The sequence below is a fragment of the Solanum verrucosum genome, unplaced genomic scaffold (genome assembly GCF_900185275.1).
Source record: "Solanum verrucosum unplaced genomic scaffold, falcon-dt-bn FXZP01000009.1, whole genome shotgun sequence".
In the NCBI taxonomy this organism is placed as follows: Eukaryota; Viridiplantae; Streptophyta; class Magnoliopsida; order Solanales; family Solanaceae; genus Solanum; species Solanum verrucosum.
Window position 1 is genome coordinate 1334665 of NW_026020231.1, and position 19882 is coordinate 1354546.

General features: G+C 34.8%; 2 protein-coding genes across 4 annotated transcripts in view; both read right to left on the minus strand.

Moving 5' to 3' along the window:
* LOC125832533 (PLASMODESMATA CALLOSE-BINDING PROTEIN 3-like) overlaps positions 1-19882 on the minus strand; it is a 96730-nt gene that overhangs the window by 40271 nt on the left and 36577 nt on the right. The gene's annotated exons all lie outside the window — the stretch shown is intronic.
* On the minus strand, positions 1242-13930 carry LOC125832524 (protein LEO1 homolog). 3 transcript variants are annotated; one of them, XM_049511694.1, is made up of 12 exons: positions 13739-13930; positions 12467-12933; positions 11992-12121; positions 11729-11905; positions 11134-11310; positions 9953-10084; positions 8919-9098; positions 8701-8832; positions 8344-8454; positions 8021-8257; positions 2481-2645; positions 1242-1495 (listed from the first exon to the last, which is right to left on the minus strand). In XM_049511694.1, the coding sequence occupies exons 1-11, from the start codon at positions 13859-13861 to the stop codon at positions 2508-2510; spliced, it is 2004 nt and encodes a 667-aa protein (XP_049367651.1). In that variant the 5' UTR covers positions 13862-13930; the 3' UTR covers positions 1242-1495; positions 2481-2507. The 3 variants fall into 3 exon arrangements, with proteins under 3 accessions (XP_049367651.1, XP_049367652.1, XP_049367650.1); XM_049511695.1 differs by having other exon boundaries at positions 2481-2642; positions 11992-12124; XM_049511693.1 differs by having other exon boundaries at positions 11992-12124.

Sequence of the window (19882 nt, forward strand, 5' to 3'; positions counted from 1 at the left end):
ACTAGTACTATGAACCTATGCAAAATCTAAAAGGACATTAAGATTAATATAACTATTTAATTTTCTATAAACTAATAGGAGTAACACATTTTGATCAAATTTTTGGAAGGTTAAAAGTGCATATTTAAAAAATAAAGTGTTTGACCTAATTTTTGAGAGAAAAGTGATCTTGAGGTGTAAAAAAGTGTTTTTTCAGAAGTTAAAAGAAGTACTAGCTTCTTCTTTTTTTCCCCAAAAGCACTTTTTTTGAAAAACATTTTTAAGGAAATACAATTGTTAAAAATTTGATCAGACAATACTTCTGTTCTAAAGTGTTTATTAATTGAATTTGCCAAAAACAAACTATTTGTTACCAAAAGTACTTTTCAAAATAAATTAATGAAAAAAATTTGACCAAAAAGATTATTCTAAAAATTAAGCCTAACTTCTGGGTCGTATATTAGAAATTTGAAAACTTCAGATAAGCAATTCTCAACCTCAATTTCAAGAGTGTCTCAAAGTTGATTCTGAAATGATTAAACAATAAAACCTTAACTGAATAGTGAAGCTTCATAGGTTCTGTCAATCTGGACATAGGTAGTTTGCATCTTCATCGATATATCTATTTCATCGAGCCTCTTAGAGATGGTGCCAAGATCGTTGCACTTTTGGTGCAGGTAGAGACTTACCCGACAAGGAACTTCCCTGCCTTAGGACCGTTACAGTTACAACCAACGTTCACCAGAGAGACTGATTTGAAAGATCAGTTAATTCAATTTTGGGTTGTTCCACGGAATGAGGAACACGATCCAACATCAAGCAATCGCATCACTAACAATTGGAATATAATCACAAAATGGCTCAACAAAACATGATTAAAACAGAAAGAATGAAGCATCTTTGTCACTCTAAGCAAGAGCGCCCACATTGAAGGTATCCTGCAGACGCTTGGATACCTCAACCATCCCAGAAAACAGAAGCCCAAACTGCTCCACTGGTTCTTTGAAGCCAGAATAAAATCAAGATTTGCCAGATTTTAATGAATCAGTTCCACATGATCTCTGCGGGGACCTTTTTCAGAAATCAAACTACAAGAACAGAAACCGAAAGGTGCAAAGCAAGCATGCTTTTGCCACTCTCTTTCGTACAGTTCAGAATAACTGCTGAATTGAGCAAAGGGGAAAACTGATGAACATGTAAAGAAAAGACGACAGCAAGCTGTACTAAGTTTCAAGTTTCATTTATAAATAGGTCACCGATAAAAAAAAACCCAGGCTATCCATCTTAAACAACAATTCATACGAAAGGGAAGAAAAAGGTAACATCAGTTCTGCTACGGCTCATTGCCAAATTCAGCATGAGAAAGATATCTGAAAGTATAAACCTAAGGTAGGTCGGTGATGTATAACTGAACAACATTCAGGCTCTTGATGCCTCTTTTCAAATCCCAGGCTTTCGAGCATCCCATTCCATCCTGTGACAATCTCCTGTGCAAATTTGCTAGGCAAATGCAAACCTGAAGCAAGAAAGGTAGTTCGCATTTCAAACTTCAGTCCAAAAAAAATCTAGTGTGCATGCAGCTTTGTGAAAACTAGAAAAATAGGTCTTTACAGATAAGCATAGCACTTAAGTTTCATAGCAAATTAAAAGATGTACATACATCTCAAAGAAAAGCACGCACCACCACTTCACCAACACTCCTAACTCTTTCTTTTTGAGAATGAACCATCATTCGTAACTCTGGATAGTATACATACAAATATAATAACCATTATAGTTATGCTAGAACCAATATGACGATTCATTAACTGATGGTAATTTTAATACAACTACTCTACCACAAAGAATGTCTTGACCACCGTGCAGCCACAAACTTTTTACTCCCTCAGTTTCAATTTGTTTGGTTGGTTTGACTTGACATGGAGTTTAGAAAGTAAAGAAGACTTTTGAAACTTGTGGTCCTAAACTAAAGATATGTAGAATGTACCAAAATGTCCTTTAATATCGTGGTTTTAAAGGAAAGTTGGAATTAAAGAGTTGCCAAAAGAAAGAGGCACTAATAAGGGAAGTAAGACGAAACAAATTGAAACAAAGGGAGTAAATAACTGAAAGTTTTCCAGCTTAAAATTTTAATGTCTTTGGATAGAAAACAATAATTGCAACCAGTCTGCACATCTCAATAAAAATCCATGCACTTGACCTAGTTCAATTGCTACAGCCAAACACCAGCAACTACGCATAAACTCTAGTATAATCAATTTACAAGAAAAACAGGACGTTCAGCAATTAATCTTTCAACGGATGCAATAAACTTGTGATTCAGTAGAGTTGAAGACAAAAGATGATGGGGCAAAAAAAATCTCCAGAGCAGAGACATGTATATATGCAAGACGAAAATACAACTCAGCATGTCATACATTCATCAAAAAGAAGCCTTGAAATCTATCACAGAAGAAGCATGGGATAGAGGGAGCTTAAATTAGTTCACATCCAACACTCACTTGTCTTAGATTCCACGCCATTAGATTTTAATCCTCATCACTGTCATAAACAATTGCCATTCTGCGATGAGCAGCTGGAATCTTCCTACGAGGAGATTCTTCATCTGACTCAATCCCTTTCCGCTTGTGACTCGATGCTGGTTCCCTTAAATTTTGCTTTGGCTCCTGATGAATTTTGAACCACAAAAAGAAGGACGAAAGCAAGAGAAATGGAGTAAATGACTTTAACAATCAAAATTCAGATAAGAAAATTCATCAAACTGCATGGAACCGGAATCCCAAGTTAATAATTTAGCATGCAAAGAAGTGTTAATCAGCGCAGAACAATTTTTTTTAACCATAATAGAGAACTCCAAAAAGAACTAGAAGGTACGGGTAGAAAGAATATTTCTGTGATCGATCAACTTTAGTGCAGGTAGGACATAGCATGTTAACGGGGGACATTCTGGTTCCAAAGGTTGAAATTTTAGAATGATTTCCCTGTAATCTATGCTCCCTTCCAGTCTTCCCTCTAGAAGCCAGACACCATAAAAGTGTGTAGCCTGCCTCCTGCTGAGGTGTGGTTTTTTAAGACTGAGATTGTTAACAAGGTAAAATCCTATTTGAACTACTTGCTGTCAACCAAAATTAAAAACTAGAGTGAAACATGTATACCGTCATTGAATGATCAAATTTTATAGGGAGATCCCCTGATTATTGCATTTGATGACTCCAAACAGGACTGACTACCAAATATGATGGTCATGATCATGATACTCAGAAGAATCAAACTTTAGAATAGAAATTAAAGAAAGAATGCACAGGAGGAGAGTGAAAGATATAGAAGGCAGGAATTTTTCAAGATCACTGCCATAAATATTTTCCACCTTCTAATAAAATCTACAGATTCGTTGACTTTCTGAAAAGATCTCGTTCTTTTTTTTTTTGACGAAGGTAACAAGTTTGTATGTAAATCTTCAGCACTAAGGCTGGGATCCCAAAAATTTACAACACGGAGCTACATACTACTGAGTAGACTAGGCTTAGCAACTATAAAAAGAAAAACTATCTCGAGGTCCTATTTCATCTTACGATCCTAAGATGTCTATAACGTCTACAGGATCATCTATATGCTCAGAACTACACCAATAGCATAAAGTGATAATGCAGTTCATTTTAATCCTATGTAAAGGGCCACTGATACTTCAAAACATCTTGAATTCCAAATGGTCCATCATATCACTGCTGAGACAATTCTCCATCTGTTTTTGTCTATACTGCCACTACCCTCATTGTTCCAGCTTACTAGAGCCTGACCTTCTCTTTCAAGCATAGTCCACCTTATGCCCCTGAAGCTAGTGACCAATTTTCTCTCCTTCCAAATGATATCGTTTGTTTTGAAGTTAGATTCCATTTTCTCTTCCATTATGTTTGTGTACCGAAGTATCCCCCTTCTCTCATCATTTGATGTTGTTGATGCTGTCTCAGCATGAAAGTAGGAGCACAAAGCACTGGACATGCATCTTCATCTGGACTCTCACTTGGAGATAAAATTCATTGAAGAAAACTTCGTTAATCATACTGAAACTATTTGGGAAGAGGGAAGAGTAGAGATTGGGCCAATTTATGTGCTGGTGGGACTGGGGACTGCCTATAATAGCAGTCATTTGCTTAGGTATGCAATCAATGATTTGGTAAGTTGAAGATGGTGGCAAGCAGTGTACGATATGAGGTAGGCGAGGACAAATGTTAAATTTCGGCAATTTAAAATAGCGCCTCAAATTCTTCATTATTGTTGAAGAAGGACTACATCGAACTCGGAGTTCTGCGACAAGAGTGCACAGGTAGTAAGCACCCTCCACCTCCAACTCTAAGGTTGTGGGCTTGAGTCACCACGTGAGCAAAAAAAAAAAGCGGGTGCGGGTGTCCGATATGGGTGCGGATCTAGAGGCCGTATCCTTCATGATCTAATTTTTAAGATTCGGGGATATGGATCCATGTATGGATACGGGTGTGGGGATCCGCCTAAGAAAAATTAAAATATCTAAAAAGTAGAGTTATAAAACCTAAATTATGAGATATTATGTGGAAAACTTGAGGAGAATCATGGAAGGTGATTAAAGAAAAGGAGTGATATTGAATTTTATATATAAAAGGTATTCAATTTTCTTTAATTTTCACCTTAGCTTTTGTATTGATTATAGAAATCATTAAAACTATCCAAACTTTCCCATCAATTTTGGTCAAAGTACCCAAAATCGGTTGACCAAATTAGACACGGATCCCACACCCACACCCATGTCGTGCGACACGGATGCGGCACCAAAAGTGAAGAGTCTGAGCAACTTAGCATCAAACTACCTAAATACCTAAAAGATTTTGAAAATCCATACAACCAGCCCGAAGTTGGAATCCATTAAAAGTAAGCAGTGAGCTCAAGTAGCCATGTCAAAAAATATGAGCTCAACTATTTCGAAAATCAATATAGCCTTCACGTAACACACCTCATTTCATCCATTTATTTCAAGTCTTTACATTTTTTTCTTAATAGATAGAAAAAAATTTAACTCGTACATTATATATAATCCATGCTGATTTACGCATTGCATATGACGACATCACTAACTTCTCCAAAATGAAATTTTGCACCTGTCGGCACCCGCAATGGTTTACTCTTGTTTACTATTGTGTCATTCTTGTTGAGGGTCCATCGAAAATAGCCTTTGTATCTCTACAAGGTAAGGATAAGGTTTGCGTACACGCTACCCTCTCCAGGCCCACTTGTGGGATTACACTGGGTATGTTCTTGTTGTACTATTGTGTCATCTAGCATTTCAAAACCTTATATCCAGGCATTGGGCCCTAATATTACCGATGAAGCGACATCAAGGGATCATTCAAACAAGTAAAATTAATTGATTAATGAAGTGGAAACCTATCTATTCTTATACGCATGCTATTATAATCTTATCTCTACTAGTTCTACAAAATCCAATTATTTTTTCAAAAATATAAATTCAACCAGTAGAGAAAGACTAATACCCTTAGGAAAATGTGACCTTGCATCAAAAGCATGTAATTTTAGAAAGAGTGCATTGCTTAAGAACAACCCTTAGGGCCTCGATGCATGGGACAAGAGACCATAAGAAAATGAAACACCAAGAACACGAAACACCTCATGAGATATCCATATCTCGCAAGTGATTAAACAGATCGCACTCATTATCCAATATTCTTCTTCCCTTGCTTATAAATATACCAACCATTGACCAATAAATGGATATTGCCAGAAAAAGGAAAAACACTTTTTATTTCCATCGAAACCCCGATCACATCATTTCCTCAAGGCTAAATGAAGAGGACATTTATTATTGTCGAATAACTCAGGCAACTTAGATGCATTAAAAAAATTATTTTGCTCATGCGATGTAGACACTTTAGTTTCAACTCTTAAGCACTGAGAACCATTTTTTGCTGCTATCGGAATAACACCTAGGCGGAAACTACTCATACTGCATTTTTTTCATGTTTTCCTTTGTATTGTCCTCTTCTGAGCATATTAAACCTAACGACCTTTGCTTGAAATTTTAGTGTTTAGAAAGAGTCTTCTTCACGAGAAATGTTGATATACGGATTATGTCCGCCTGTTTAGTTACTTTAACTAAACCTCGTGATTTAATTTCTCATTCTAGCCACATCCACGGTCAATGAATCAAACCATTTGTCTTGAGACCATATGGTAATGTACCCCTCATTTCCATGAAATGATGACCGCCAAAATTGCTATAGCAGCAAAGAAATAATTATTAAGCATCAAGCTGCATAATTGCTTCAAAACTTGATCTCTTTTCCATTAAAATCATGGGTCCAATAAGGTAGTGAACAGTTGGCATCTTTAACAGTGCATCTTTAATGTAAATCTTCTTAGTCCATAATAGCTCTACATACCAATTCTACTCATATAAGCCTCGATTCGAACTAATTTTGAGTCGGCTACATGAATCATTTATATCAATCTCGTCAGTCGTCCCTTCAAGCCTTATTAAGAGGATTCATAATTTTTTTTGAGAAGGATTAAGAGGATTCATAATAGTCAAAGTTTTTCAAAACTAGTTGTCCACATACCGCCAAGGTCTATCGGAAATGACCTCTCTACCTTGCAAAGGTATGGGGATAAGGTCTGCGCCTCCGTATACACCCCACCTTCCCTAGACCCCACTTGTGGGATCACACTGGATTTGTGGTGCTGTTGTAGTTGTTCACATACCAAAATCATCTTTATATGAGCTTCGGACTAACAAAACTTTGCAAAGCTCACGTTGGCAAAATTAGTCCCCATATATATATCATTTTCTAACCTAAAGGGATCGATGGACAATAAATACCAAAGCGATCAATGATATAATTGTAATGCCCCATTTTGGGAGGCACTGCATCTGGGAGACGTATAGTGTGTATACAAACACTTAATCAAAAGTTTGATACGGTTACTATTCTTTTAACATTAAAATTAACATCCAAGCCAACTTGTGCATGCCATGACTAATTCGCCAATTACCAGCTAACTCCAATCAATACATGTATCGAGTTACTTTACTCAATAAGGCTAGGACCAATGGAAAGATTCCCCTGGAGTCTACTCTGATTCTATTGTTCGTTAGAAAAATGAACTTCAACCAGAAATTCATAGGTTAAATTAGCAAGGCAAGTTGTTCATCAGAAATATTGTCTAAGTTTTAGGAACAAAAACTCGAATTCACAACGAGAATTTCTTCCAAAACCTCTACCAGCAAGAATTGCCTTTTCAAAAAATTTAACACTTGAACAAGTGTTTTTATACTAAAAGCACTTATGATCATTAAATCAGATCTAATAAAAATATTAGTATTTTCAAAGATTTGAACACTAGATGAATAAGCTAGATAAGGTAATTATCCTTTTTGAAATCCAAGCTGGCAGCTTTGTAGCTTTTGTCACGCTCCTAGATATTTAATTTAATACGACATAACAGGTTTCACATTTCGAACAATCCTATCTCCAAACTATTACACAGCCAGAACCACAGAAAAAACAGATATAGCAGTTGATAGCTTGTAGTGCCACCAAGTTGCGGCAAAAATGTAAGGGACAGGGATATGGCAAGCAGCCCACGTGGTCTTGAAGTCTCACTGACATGTTTAGCAATCATTAAGGTTTTACTCAGCAAGTCCAGCTGAGGAAGCCTTACCCTGACTAACATGTTTATAAAATTATCCTCAAACAAATTACTGAGCAGAGAACATCTGACACGTCTTCCCAGGAAAATGGCATGCAGAGTCGAACACTAAACAAATCTTGTTGAACCATCTCACTAACCAATATGAGAAGGCCCATGTGTCTAGAAAGTTTACAATAGTACTGGGACAAGAGTTTAAAACAGGCAGATTAAGAAATACCAAACAAAAGTATGGAACTTCCCAGTAAAAGTTTAAGCTTCTCACAGATACCTATTTATTAAATGCAATACATGATCAAGAAGATTCAGATGGGTTATAACTAGAAAATGGAGAACAGCTTCCTACCTCCTCCTGTTCCGACTCTTCATCATATGCTTCTTCCTCCTCACGCTGATCACGCTCTTGCTCTTCTTCATATTCCGGCTCCTCCTGGACAGCCCTTCTACGTGGTGGAGACCTCTCTTCGTCCTCTTCTTCCTCTTCGGTTTCATACTCAGACTCCTCCTTCTCGCTGTCATCAAAATCAACAGGACGTCGAGAATGCTTTGGAGCAGGCAATGATGTTTGCCTAGGAATATCTTTCTGACAAAGGGGAGAATCTTCATGTTAGCTGATAAAGTAGCAAAAAAATAACAAGAAATTTCTTTGATTCCACTTGACTTCTGCACCTTTTTTGCATTAATGATTCGTTTCTCAGCTTGAACTTCCATTTCTAAGTCTTCATCAAAGCGACGGCGAGCAGCAGACCGTCGTGAGTCATAGTAATCAGTATCCTCTTCCTGATAATGGGAGAAAATTCCAATAGGCAGATAGCATAGATCAGAGTGGCAACTTTTTCTTATGGAATGCTGAGTAGTTCGACTAATGTCTTCCACAAGGCAACACTAAAATAAACATTGAATCGTGTTGAACAGATAATTCACCCACTTCAGAGCAAGCAGGGATCAGGAGGTTTCTATAGATCATGCCACTGAATAATGCTTTCCTACAATATGCATGACAAACGAAAAAAATATCTATCTAACCTCCTCAGGCCCATCCTCCAAGAAACCAGGAGAGAGTTGGCGCTCCCTACGTAACGTAGGCATGTATTTGCGGCTGACCTTCTCCTTTTTCCGATTGAGGAGTACACCTGCCCTGATTGTTTGGCTTTCAGCCTTCATAGACAAAAAGAAAGTCAGAGTCAACTTACCAGCTACAACGTACCAAGAGCAAAATAAAATCCATTAATCATCAATTTTACCTTCTCCTTTTGCTCTTTCTCCCTCTCAGGGTCAATGTCGGTGAAACAGTTCTTCACTTTGTAAACTTTCTTATGACGTGAATCAACAAGGGCAGTCAATAAACGGTGCGAGTTCGATGTCAATGATGAAGGCATAAACCTCATCTTGTTTAAAATTCTCCCTTGTGATTGTAGTATTCCCTGCGAGTTAGGTATTTATGCTAAGGATCACAATGCAATAAATGTCATAAAGTACATAGACTATAGGTATTGAGATACAAAAATTTAATAGTATTCAATAATAAGAGGGATGAGGGAGACATGCAGCCTAACTTTAGCAAAAGGGATAAAGATCACAGGTTGAGGGAGGAAACTGGCAAACTGCCTGAAAAGTTGAAGGGAAAGGAGTCTTCAGGCGGTGAGGAAAGATAAGCACAATGTAGGGACAGATTAAGAGGGGAATTCACATGTGTTCAAGGTGTTTTTTGTGTAAGGAGACTGCCAAGACAGTCAACCACTTATTTCTTCATTGCAAGTCGCAGGCAGGTTATGGAAGTATTATTTTGAACCTTAAAAACCTAACATGGGTCATGCCAGGCAAGGTTTCTGAACTTCTGAGAAGCTGGGATGAAGTAGGAGTAATAGCTAAAAATAGGTGTAGATGGAAACTCATCCCAGCTTGCATCTGGTGGACAATGTAGAAGGAGAGGAACACCAGATGCTATGAAGGTGTAGAAAATGAAGTGCAGAAAATCAAGCTTAACTTTATCTTACTGCTCTGTTTTTGGTGTAACCAGTTATACTCTTAATGATTCTGTGTCTATTATTGATGTACTTGATTCATTATAGACAGAGAGAGAAGCATTCTAGAGTCCATTTTGTAAATATGGTTACAGTACTACCTAAAGTACTGTTCTGGATATAATACAAAGTTATTGTTTATTAAAAAAAAACTGTCTGCTGATTTGACGAAAGGACCACTATTTTCCCAGAAATTTCTCAGCCAAAGTAACTAGGAATATGCATCACATATGACAATAGACATGAGATTTCACCTTTCCATGTCTAAGAAACAGGTGTGAATGATCTTGCTGCGCATCTTGCGTAGATATGTCCAAAACTTCATTTCCAATCATTAATTGCACACTGCCATCAGACCATTCCACAAAGCGTGCATTGCTTTCTACCTACATACAGAAACATCCATTCAGTCAGTAGCAAGAAATGCTAAATGAATCAGAAATTTTCTTGATCTGTGAATCCAAACTCACATAAAATATTAAAGTGTTATCAAAGTATGATCAATGATAAATAACTAACAAGCAAGTCCACCTTGTAGAGTTATATTGACATGCAAGTATCTGTTTCTACTTTCTATGTCAGTCTCTATGACCAATACACAATGTTTCCTTTAAGACATAATCCTTACTCTTTTTTTGCTGAAGGGGGATTTTACTTGTCATTGCATGGTCCAGCTTTGAAAGCTTTAGCTCCAACATAGACATCAGCGGTATTTGACCAGCCACCAAAGACATTAAAGTCAAGATAACCTATTAGGTTTTTGTAAGAAAGACTAGAAACATAACCTATTATTGTACCTCCTCGTTTTCTTGATTTCATGTTCATTTGATGTACCTTATGCCTTTTGTTTCTTCTTTTTTCCCTTTTGTGCTTGTCACATTATTTATCTTTCCTTTCACTAAGATTTTTTTTATAACTGTGATTCTTAGTCAGATTGCAAGAACCTTGACTAATTCCACGGGGTACTTGCTACCTCATAACCCTTCCCCCGAGGCTTGGATAGATGTGAACCGCGAAAAGATCATGTTTCAGTTGGGATTGGGATTTGAACCCGAGAACCCCTTTCAGAACCCACTTCTTTGACCACTAGGACACACTCTCGGATTTTTCCTTCCTCTAACGTTTTGATAATTTTAATTATTATGTGGAATTAACACTTCAGAACAACAAAAGTTCCATTTGTTGTAAAATAAAAAAAGTCTCCTAGCATCATCAGACAACCCATGCCGTAGAGCTCAACTTACACTGATGAATCAAGCATGTGCAACATAAACAAGTGTAAAATTCACTTACAGTTGTTGTGCCATAGAGCTCAACTTACACTGATGAATCAAGATGAGATGATTTTCTGATCCATGCCCGAGCATATAGGTATAAACGAGTTTATTCAAAATTCACTTGCAGTTTTCTTTTTGGAGAAATATAATTCACTTACAGTTGTCATGCCATCAGGCTTCCTAACTTTCCTCCATCGAACAATGTTGTTAACTAAGCTGAGGCGCTTCTTGGATCCAGATTCATCAGTCACAAAAGCGTCCTCTTCAACATATGTCTCTGGATCAAAGGGCTTGGGATCAATGCCCATTATGTTAGAAACCTTGATCATGCTCATCTGCATCATAAGAAGGTGAACAAGTAAAAAGTTCAGGATTAAGCACCAAATGATATTTTTCAATCATTAAGGTTCGGGTTGATAAAAAAGGCGGAAACAATAATGACAAACATGAATGAAGCTTTAAATATATGACAACTCCACATGAGCAATCGCATCATGTGGACTAATTGAATTTGCTAGTATAAAAAGAAATAACTGGACACAGTTTAGTCTGATTGGAAGTTTTCTCCAATAGAAGCTTAAAATCTATCCAAGGTTTTCAGAGGATAAGACATAATATAACCACCTTGGATTTAAAGAATCCATGTTAGAAATTGGACGACTCAGCTGCAAACTAAGCTACCGGGGGGAGGGGAGGAAGAAACACGAAAAATATTTCTGAATTACATCAGTAGAAACAAGAAAGAGTACTGACGTTGTCTGAATAAGTTGGTGGTGGACGCAATGGGATCTCCAGCTCTAATGGGGGCCCAACTGGTTTTTCCTTTATTTTAGATTCCACATGCTCTTCTTCAGACTCGTATCCACCATCATCTTCAGGTATAATATCTTCTTGCTGCAATTTGCCGTAGCTATTTTCTTCATCCATTATCTGCAATGAGAAATATTTTAAATCCCTAAGTGAACCAAACAACTACTAAAGTTGAAATGTGCCTCTCATTTAGCACTTGTACAAACATTTTGCTCCTCGTCAATTTTATTCTGAACGACATAATCAGCCTCTTCTTCATCCTCTGAATCCCCAAACACATCACGAATCTCCGGAGCAGAGGATAAGTGAGCCTCATCTTTCTCTTCCCCAGGAGACCTACTGCAAAACAGAAGATCACTGTGATAAAAAAATAAATTGGATGCTACAAAACAACATCAGAGAAGAATTCCTTTTTCCAAGATGAGAAATTGAAATTCCACCAACCAACTTATGCACCCAAACCTTTTATAGTGTGTTTTTTGCTATTGGTCCACATGCTATATGATATCAAATGATATGAAGGATTTACAACAGATAAACCCTAGCAGAATCAGCAATTAGCAGTTGCAATAGGACTCATGAGCTGGTTATGAGAAGACCAAAACATATTTCTACATTCTCCCCGAGCAAAAACATCAGGAGGAAGGGGGGGATAGTAGAGACAGGAAGAAACAGCAATACCTTGGACTTCTTGCTTGATTTACTTCCTCGTCTTCATTGTCACCATAGCGGTTTTCCTCAGATCCTTCTGATTCACTGTCAATTACATCCCGCCTCCTACTAGTCACTACTCTTTGACCATAATCTTCTTTTTCATCACTCTCTGAATCTCTTCCTTCACTTTGTGCCCTCTGATCACCAACCTCTATTTCCTGAGAACTCTGATCTCTTTCACCCTCACTCTCTCCTTGCCCAGGATCAACTTCTTGCATTTCACCTTCACTCTCCATCTCAGCCTCCCCTTGGCCTTCTACTTCACCTTCACCATCACCATCTCCTTCACCTTCACCTTCACCTTCACCTTCACCATCATCATCACCTTCACCTTCACCTTCACCTTCACCTTCACCTTCTACATCAACATCAATATCAACTTCTCCCTCTCCTTCGCCTTCTCCTTCAGGTTCCAAGCCTCCATCCCCGTCATCCTGAAGAAGAAAAAAGTAGCAAGGAACAGTTTCAAAGTCCAAACGTTTATGTAACCAAACACAAAGAAGAATGAAAAATGTGAATTCCAATTCCAAGAAGCAAAGGTAACATTGACTGGAATTATGAAGCTTTTATTTTGTTTGACCAAGACATTAACACATGAGAGCATGTTAGATCACTTCAAGTAATGTCATCAAGTAGAGGGCTGAAACAATCAAAGAAAATTACACTACTATGGCCCAAAAAAATCTTCATACACGATAAATAACACCAACAAGCAATAAGACTGTACGTCAGAGAGAATCATCCACGATTTCAACCGTCTGTACAAAATGTATATACCAACAACTATAGGAAAAGCATCCCCTAATTCTTGTTTTCCAAAAAGGATTCAAATTTTACGAATTCATTCAATAGGAAACTCAAAGTTAATAATATAAATAGCATCTCTTTCAACATTCATTCAGCTGACATGCCATAGAACAAGTAAGTTCGTTCAAACCACTGAGCTGGCTACACACATTCAAGATTATTCAAGATTCCTTTTCTTGATTTCTTTTCCTTCATAAAGTAGTACTAAATTGGAATAAACCTGCTCATTTCTCCCTACTAAAATCATTCTTGTACCCTTAGAACCAATAAACATACATGATATATAACCAATTAGGGCCAAGTTCAAAAATTCAGCAGAAAACCAAACAAAAACATATAACATTCATTCACTGACTAAAAATTCAACAACAAAACAACTCGATTAATCAAAAACATCGAAATTCAGATTAAAAAAAAAGTAAAAAATCGAACCGAAGGCTGACGATTGGATTCGTGTTCGGAATCAACCTCCTCTTCTTCTTCCTCCTCCTCTTCCGATTGGTCACCGAACAGGTTTTGCATCATCTGATGCCTCTTCTTCTCTTCACCCACCATGGCTCCTCTTTGCTTTCTCTCTCTCGTTCTCTCTTCAATTCGGTGCTTTTTTAGCCTTTTTCCTGAGTTTCTGAACACTGTTTTGTAACGCCTCTCACAAACTGTGTGAAGCTGAGTAATATCACACCTGTATTAGGAGGTTTCACTAAACTGACTGCTGGTCACATATAAAACATGACGGACCAATGATAAATTTAAGGAAATATAAATTAATTAGTTTTTCCAATTTTTATTTGCTTGTCTTTTTATATTTGTCACAAGCGGTGACCCATTGCGTAGTTTTCACACGTAGCATCTTAAGCGGTGACGGAGATTGTCTGGGAGCGAAACAAACTGTGGGTCCCCATTTGTAATCTGAGTTGAACTTATTCACAACAAAGTCAAAAATGTTTTCAAACTTATTTGGGGCTTTAGTTCTTTTAGAGTCGGTTTGGAAAGTCACTTCGTAATTGGAATTGGTGTAATTATTAGGGTAGTAATTACCAATCTAGTAATTACATTGTCTAATAATTACACTGATCTGTTTGGTTGTCATAGTATAATTACACTGTAATTACACATGTCCTGTTTGGATGCCACAGTGTAATTACACATGTTCTGTTTGGATGCACAATTGCAATCATAAAATTATAATAAATTCTAAAAATAAAAATTAATTATTTAAAATTTATACTAGACAAATAAAAAACTTTATAAATGACATTAAATTAAATATTTAAGATATATATTCTTTTTTGAAAATATATTAATTAATAAACATATTTTATGTAACTAATATTATGAAAAATTAATTGTTTATATTTTTTCAAATTAATATATTTCAATTGAATTGATCGTAACAACTAAAAGTATGAAGTTTCTACGAACATCGTGAAATGCATGTTTGATAAAAAGAATAATATATAAATAAAATGTCATAAATTATTAAATGTTTGACAAAAATATAATCTATCAAGTCTAATTAAAAAATGACGTCCAATGTAAATTCAATATTACTAAAACAAATGAAACTGGAAATATAAAATATGTTATAAATTCAAAACAAAAAATTTAACATAATACGCTTATAACAAATTTCAACATAGCAATAAATATGATTTATTTTTATTTTTTCTTAATAAAGAAAACGTAAGTCTATAACCTTACTTAACAATAAATTCTATTTTAATTTAAAAATTAGAATACTAATAAAATTATCTTAATGAGAAAATAAGCATGACATAAAGAAATAAATAATACAAGAAAATTATATAGAATCACGTAAAGTAAGGTTGAGAATAAGAAGAAAATGAAATATAATAATATAAAATAAATAAAAAACTTTTACAAATATTTAGAATAAGAAAAATAAAAAAAGAACTTAAAATAATAGAAGTTAAAAAAATTAAAACAAAAAAATAAAATAAAGAAATTAAAAAGTAATCAGGTGGTAATTACACCATGTAATTATCAGCAATTCACAACCTCTGCCTGTGAATTGTAGAGTGTAATTACTCCCTGTCAATTACACCAATTACATGCTGACCAAGTAATTACTAGTCCTTCCAAACATGACAAGATAGTGTAATTACACCAAATCCAATTATCAAGATGTCCTTCCAAATAGACCCTTAAGGAAAAGTCATAAATGTCCTTAAGGTTCGTTTGGTAGTGTACATTACGAAAAATAATATATACATTAGTTTTATGTGGTATTTTTTTCAATCTATGTACTCTATTTGGTATTAAACTATATATAATTAATGTAAAAAAATTAATAAGTATAATTAAAGAAATAACTAGCTCTCAAAAAAAAATTCACATCTTTTTTACTATATTTGTGGAGGGTATTTTGTAAACAAATACTTTTTTGAAAAAATATGCAATTTATGTTATTTTTAATTCACCAAATCAAACATTATATGAGAAATAATCACAACATAACTAATACAAATATTAAAAATATTGTGTACATCAAATGATATATTATTCGATTGATACATATTGATACAACCAATTGTATCAACATATCGGGAAAAAAAAGTATTTGTACATCATAAAAAAATAATATGACTATTATTAAACTGTATTCTTGTATGAAATTGATATATTTATTTTAAGGGCAATACAGTACTCAAATATTATGTCAATGCTTTCTGGTTTGTGTATCACATAATATTGATAAAGATTGTATATGTGTATTTATTTCAGGGTGGATACAATATGTATATGTATATTTATGTTTTAATTTCAAAGCTACATGTGTATCTGTGTGAGATATTGAAATAGATAGGCAGCGAGATTTGGGAAAGATGGATAGAAAATTGTGTATATGTATATTTGTAAACAATGTATCTCGATTTCAATTGAGGTACAAGTTGTATTTGATATACAATTTGCTTGCCTCTTTACTATGTCTCTCTCGATCTCGCTCACTTTCCCCCTCTTTAAAACTATTGCTATGAAATATAATTCGGCAAACTATAGAATTGTTCATAATTATGTTCTAAACTATATGTGTTTATGAAAATTCAGTTTTGAATTAAATCAAATAGAGCATAATGTATAAATCATTCACAAGTTTAATGTTAATTGTTTGAACAATTATGATTCACGTTTTTGTATGTATGAAAATTGCAATGACTTTTACGAAGAACAAAATTATTCTGATAATGTAAAAAAAAATTAATGTAAAATAAAGTCAAACATTCATATATTTAGATTTAAAAAAAAACCATAAAATTATTTTTTAATAAATTACTAGTTAGAGGAACACGATTTTGAAGAGTATATTCTTGTCGATAAAAGCTTACATTTTTTTAATAAGAAGGATAGTATTCATTTATATTAGCCAAAGGTACGTGAGAGGCTTGGATTGTTGTAATAACAAACAACTTTGTTGACGCTAGATCTAAGTTATTCTCCAAACTTTTAATTGTTATGATATTTTTTGTTTTTAATTGTTATGAAATTAATATTGATATTATAGTTAAAAATGATAACTATTGAGAGAAGTATTGATTGAATAATACTTTCATGACCTACTTCTTATACTAAACAAAAATATGAGGACGTGCAAGAGTTTTCAAAATTGCTCTCATCAGTTATGGCTCAAAAAATGAGCTAGTTGATCAATAATCTTGTTTTGATCTTGGTACATTTTTTTAGGAAAAAATACACGGTTAGACATAGTTTATTATTATATATATTGTTATTATCCATACTTTTAAAATATTATATATCTTATCATTAATTAAGAGTTTCTTACGTGATCTTACACTTACATACATGTATTTTTGCTACCAGATACACAAAAATAGGGAGAGAGGCGAGTGAGTGAGATTCGTATGCATCTCAAATACATGTGAATCACACTAGATGCATATATATGTATGTATTTGAGGTAATTGGTATGTATTTAGGATACCAGATACATAGAAGAGAGGCGAAGGCGGTCAGAGAGATCTATTATGTATCTTAGATACGTGTGAATCCACTTTAATACATTGTATCCATAAATAAAACATAAATTTGACCATTCGAGATACATGTAATTGGATGTATCTGAAGGCACCAAAATCTAGTAAAATACGTAACATTACAAACTAATGTATCACGTCCCAGTCCTAGAGAGGTGCAACAGGTACCCAGTACCTCACATGACCAAGCATACTAGAATAACTCATATAATTATACTCTTAAACTACTTGGGCCAATAAGACCAACATATGAACACATATGCCCAATTGATAATGAAGGTTGAACGGGCTAACAAAATCCTTTTATGGGGCAATCTGCTTGAAAATCATCCCAACATGACTTAAACAAAAGGTCGAAAGGGCCAAAACAAATAACGTAAGCTAACAGTAAAGCCGATACGGACACTCATAACATGCAAACACATACCACATGCCTACAAGCCTCTAAAAGTATCTTATGTATCACATAGTCGAGACAGGACCCCGACCTACCCATCATTGTACATATGAACTATAACTTCACGACATATACTCAGGAGCTCTTGAAGAAGTGGAACTTACCAATAAAATGCAGAATGTGACAGCCATATACTATAGGGGTCTATCTAAACCTCTATTTGAACCTCCAACATGAAATGCAGTGCCCCCGATAATAGGGCGTAAGTACAAACAACATGTACCAGTATGTGAGGTATTAAATAACATATAAAAGATAATAATAGTCATATTGGAACTTGTAGACCCCATTGGGCATATAACTTGTACTCAAGGATCTTTCTTAACATCATATACACAACAACTTGAATTTTATAGGATAAATGTCTCTCTATTCTATGAGCATCACTGTGGACTCAAATGATTCAATGTAATAAGTGGGGCATCGTCAATGGGCTAATATAATACGACAAATGCGCATCGTCAAGGGCCCAATATAATACAACAAATGTGCATCGTCAAGGGCCCAATATAATACGACTAATGCGTATCGTTAATGGGCTATTTTATAATGCAATGAAAGGGCATTAATGTTAAAGGCGCGTGCATGCACCTTCAAATAAATGTCATCAAGGTCCATTTAATCATAAAATTTATATTCTTATTTACCAAGTAACTTATTTGCATACTTTACAGAGATATAATTCGAGACCCTCGTCATTTTCGAATAATATACTTTAGATTTAACTACTACAAGTAGATGAAGGACGGTTATGAACAAACACTCGACATCTCTTACTTTACTTCCTTGGTTTAACTTTCTTTTTTATTAGCTTTCAGACACCAACTTTAGGAAGATTAACTCTTAATTTAATTCAAATGATCTATCTGTACATAACCACTTAGATATCAACAAGATATTTACAATCAAAATATTGGCTTACTTGTTGATTCTCAAAAATAGAGTACATACAACACCACGTCTCTTAGGCTCTCTCTCTCAATACCTGTCATTGAGATAAAACATTTACACCAAATCAAAATTAAGAAGGTTGTTACATACCTTTAGGCCAGTTAAATTGACAACACGATAAACCTTACCAGTTACAATACTTTAATCTAAACAACAATAAAACTCACGTTAAAATTTAACTAAATGATTGCTAGTACACAATTAATCGAGCAAAAAACTTGGTTCCTAACTAACAACTCATCAATTCCAAGCATTTATGCTTTTTTTCTAGTTGAATATCAACAACAATCCAAACTATATAGATCATTCCCCAACCTTTCGGCCACAATAACATTCCATAAACCCCTTAAAGCAACCTAACTTCATATAACAATCCAAATATGATTTTCCGTTCGTCTAATCGTATGTCTTAAATTACATAGCTTAACTATCATTTTGATTCACTCAGCTAAATATGAAGAGTGAATAATTACCTCAAAATAACAATAAGACACCATATAACCGAGACTCGTTCTCCTTGAAGAATCTTTCAATCCATAAACAAAGATGAGGAAACATGTAACACAACCTCTACAAAATTTCTAGCGGGGAATCTCCTTGAAATCTTATAGTTTTTTTTTTTTTGTATTTGATTGAAGTGGAACTATTAGAGAAAGTCTATAAATGTTTTGTATTCTGAATTGGGCAAAAAAATGAGTTAAAATGAAGCTGGAATGTAATATATATCCAACATAATTTCCATCGACTTCTGAGGCCACCCTAGTCTCACTAAAATGCAAATATCTCTCTACTTCGATATCATATCAACAAATTGTTAATGAGTTGAAAACAAAACTCATAAACCTTCAAATTGATATGTTGTAGATTCTCTAACTCTTCGTAGATTGAGAGATACTCGTTCAAACTTCAAAGATAAACAATATATGAAACTGTTTTGGGACACTTTGTCACAATAAACCTCTAACTCGAACTTTGTGTTAAGACTTTCCTTGACCTAGAACTTGGTTTTTACACGTCAAATACTTTTATATACATTTCTTTAAGAAAATGCTGATTTATATCCTCTTTTCAATTTTTTCGACATCAACTTAGCATCACATGTACTAGTAGTTACGGTGTTACATAAAGTATGTCTAAGTAATTAGCTTCTAAATC

Excerpts from the sequence above, each read along its gene's own strand:
- LOC125832524 (XM_049511693.1), bottom strand. The coding sequence starts at position 13,861 with ATGGTGGGTGAAGAGAAGAAGAGGCATCAGATGATGCAAAACCTGTTC. Across the intron at positions 8,455-8,700 it reads TGGAGGATGGGCCTGAGGAG|GAAGAGGATACTGATTACTA; the intron begins GTTAGATAGATA and ends TCCCATTATCAG. Across the intron at positions 2,646-8,020 it reads AAGAGTCGGAACAGGAGGAG|GAGCCAAAGCAAAATTTAAG; the intron begins GTAGGAAGCTGT and ends AAAATTCATCAG.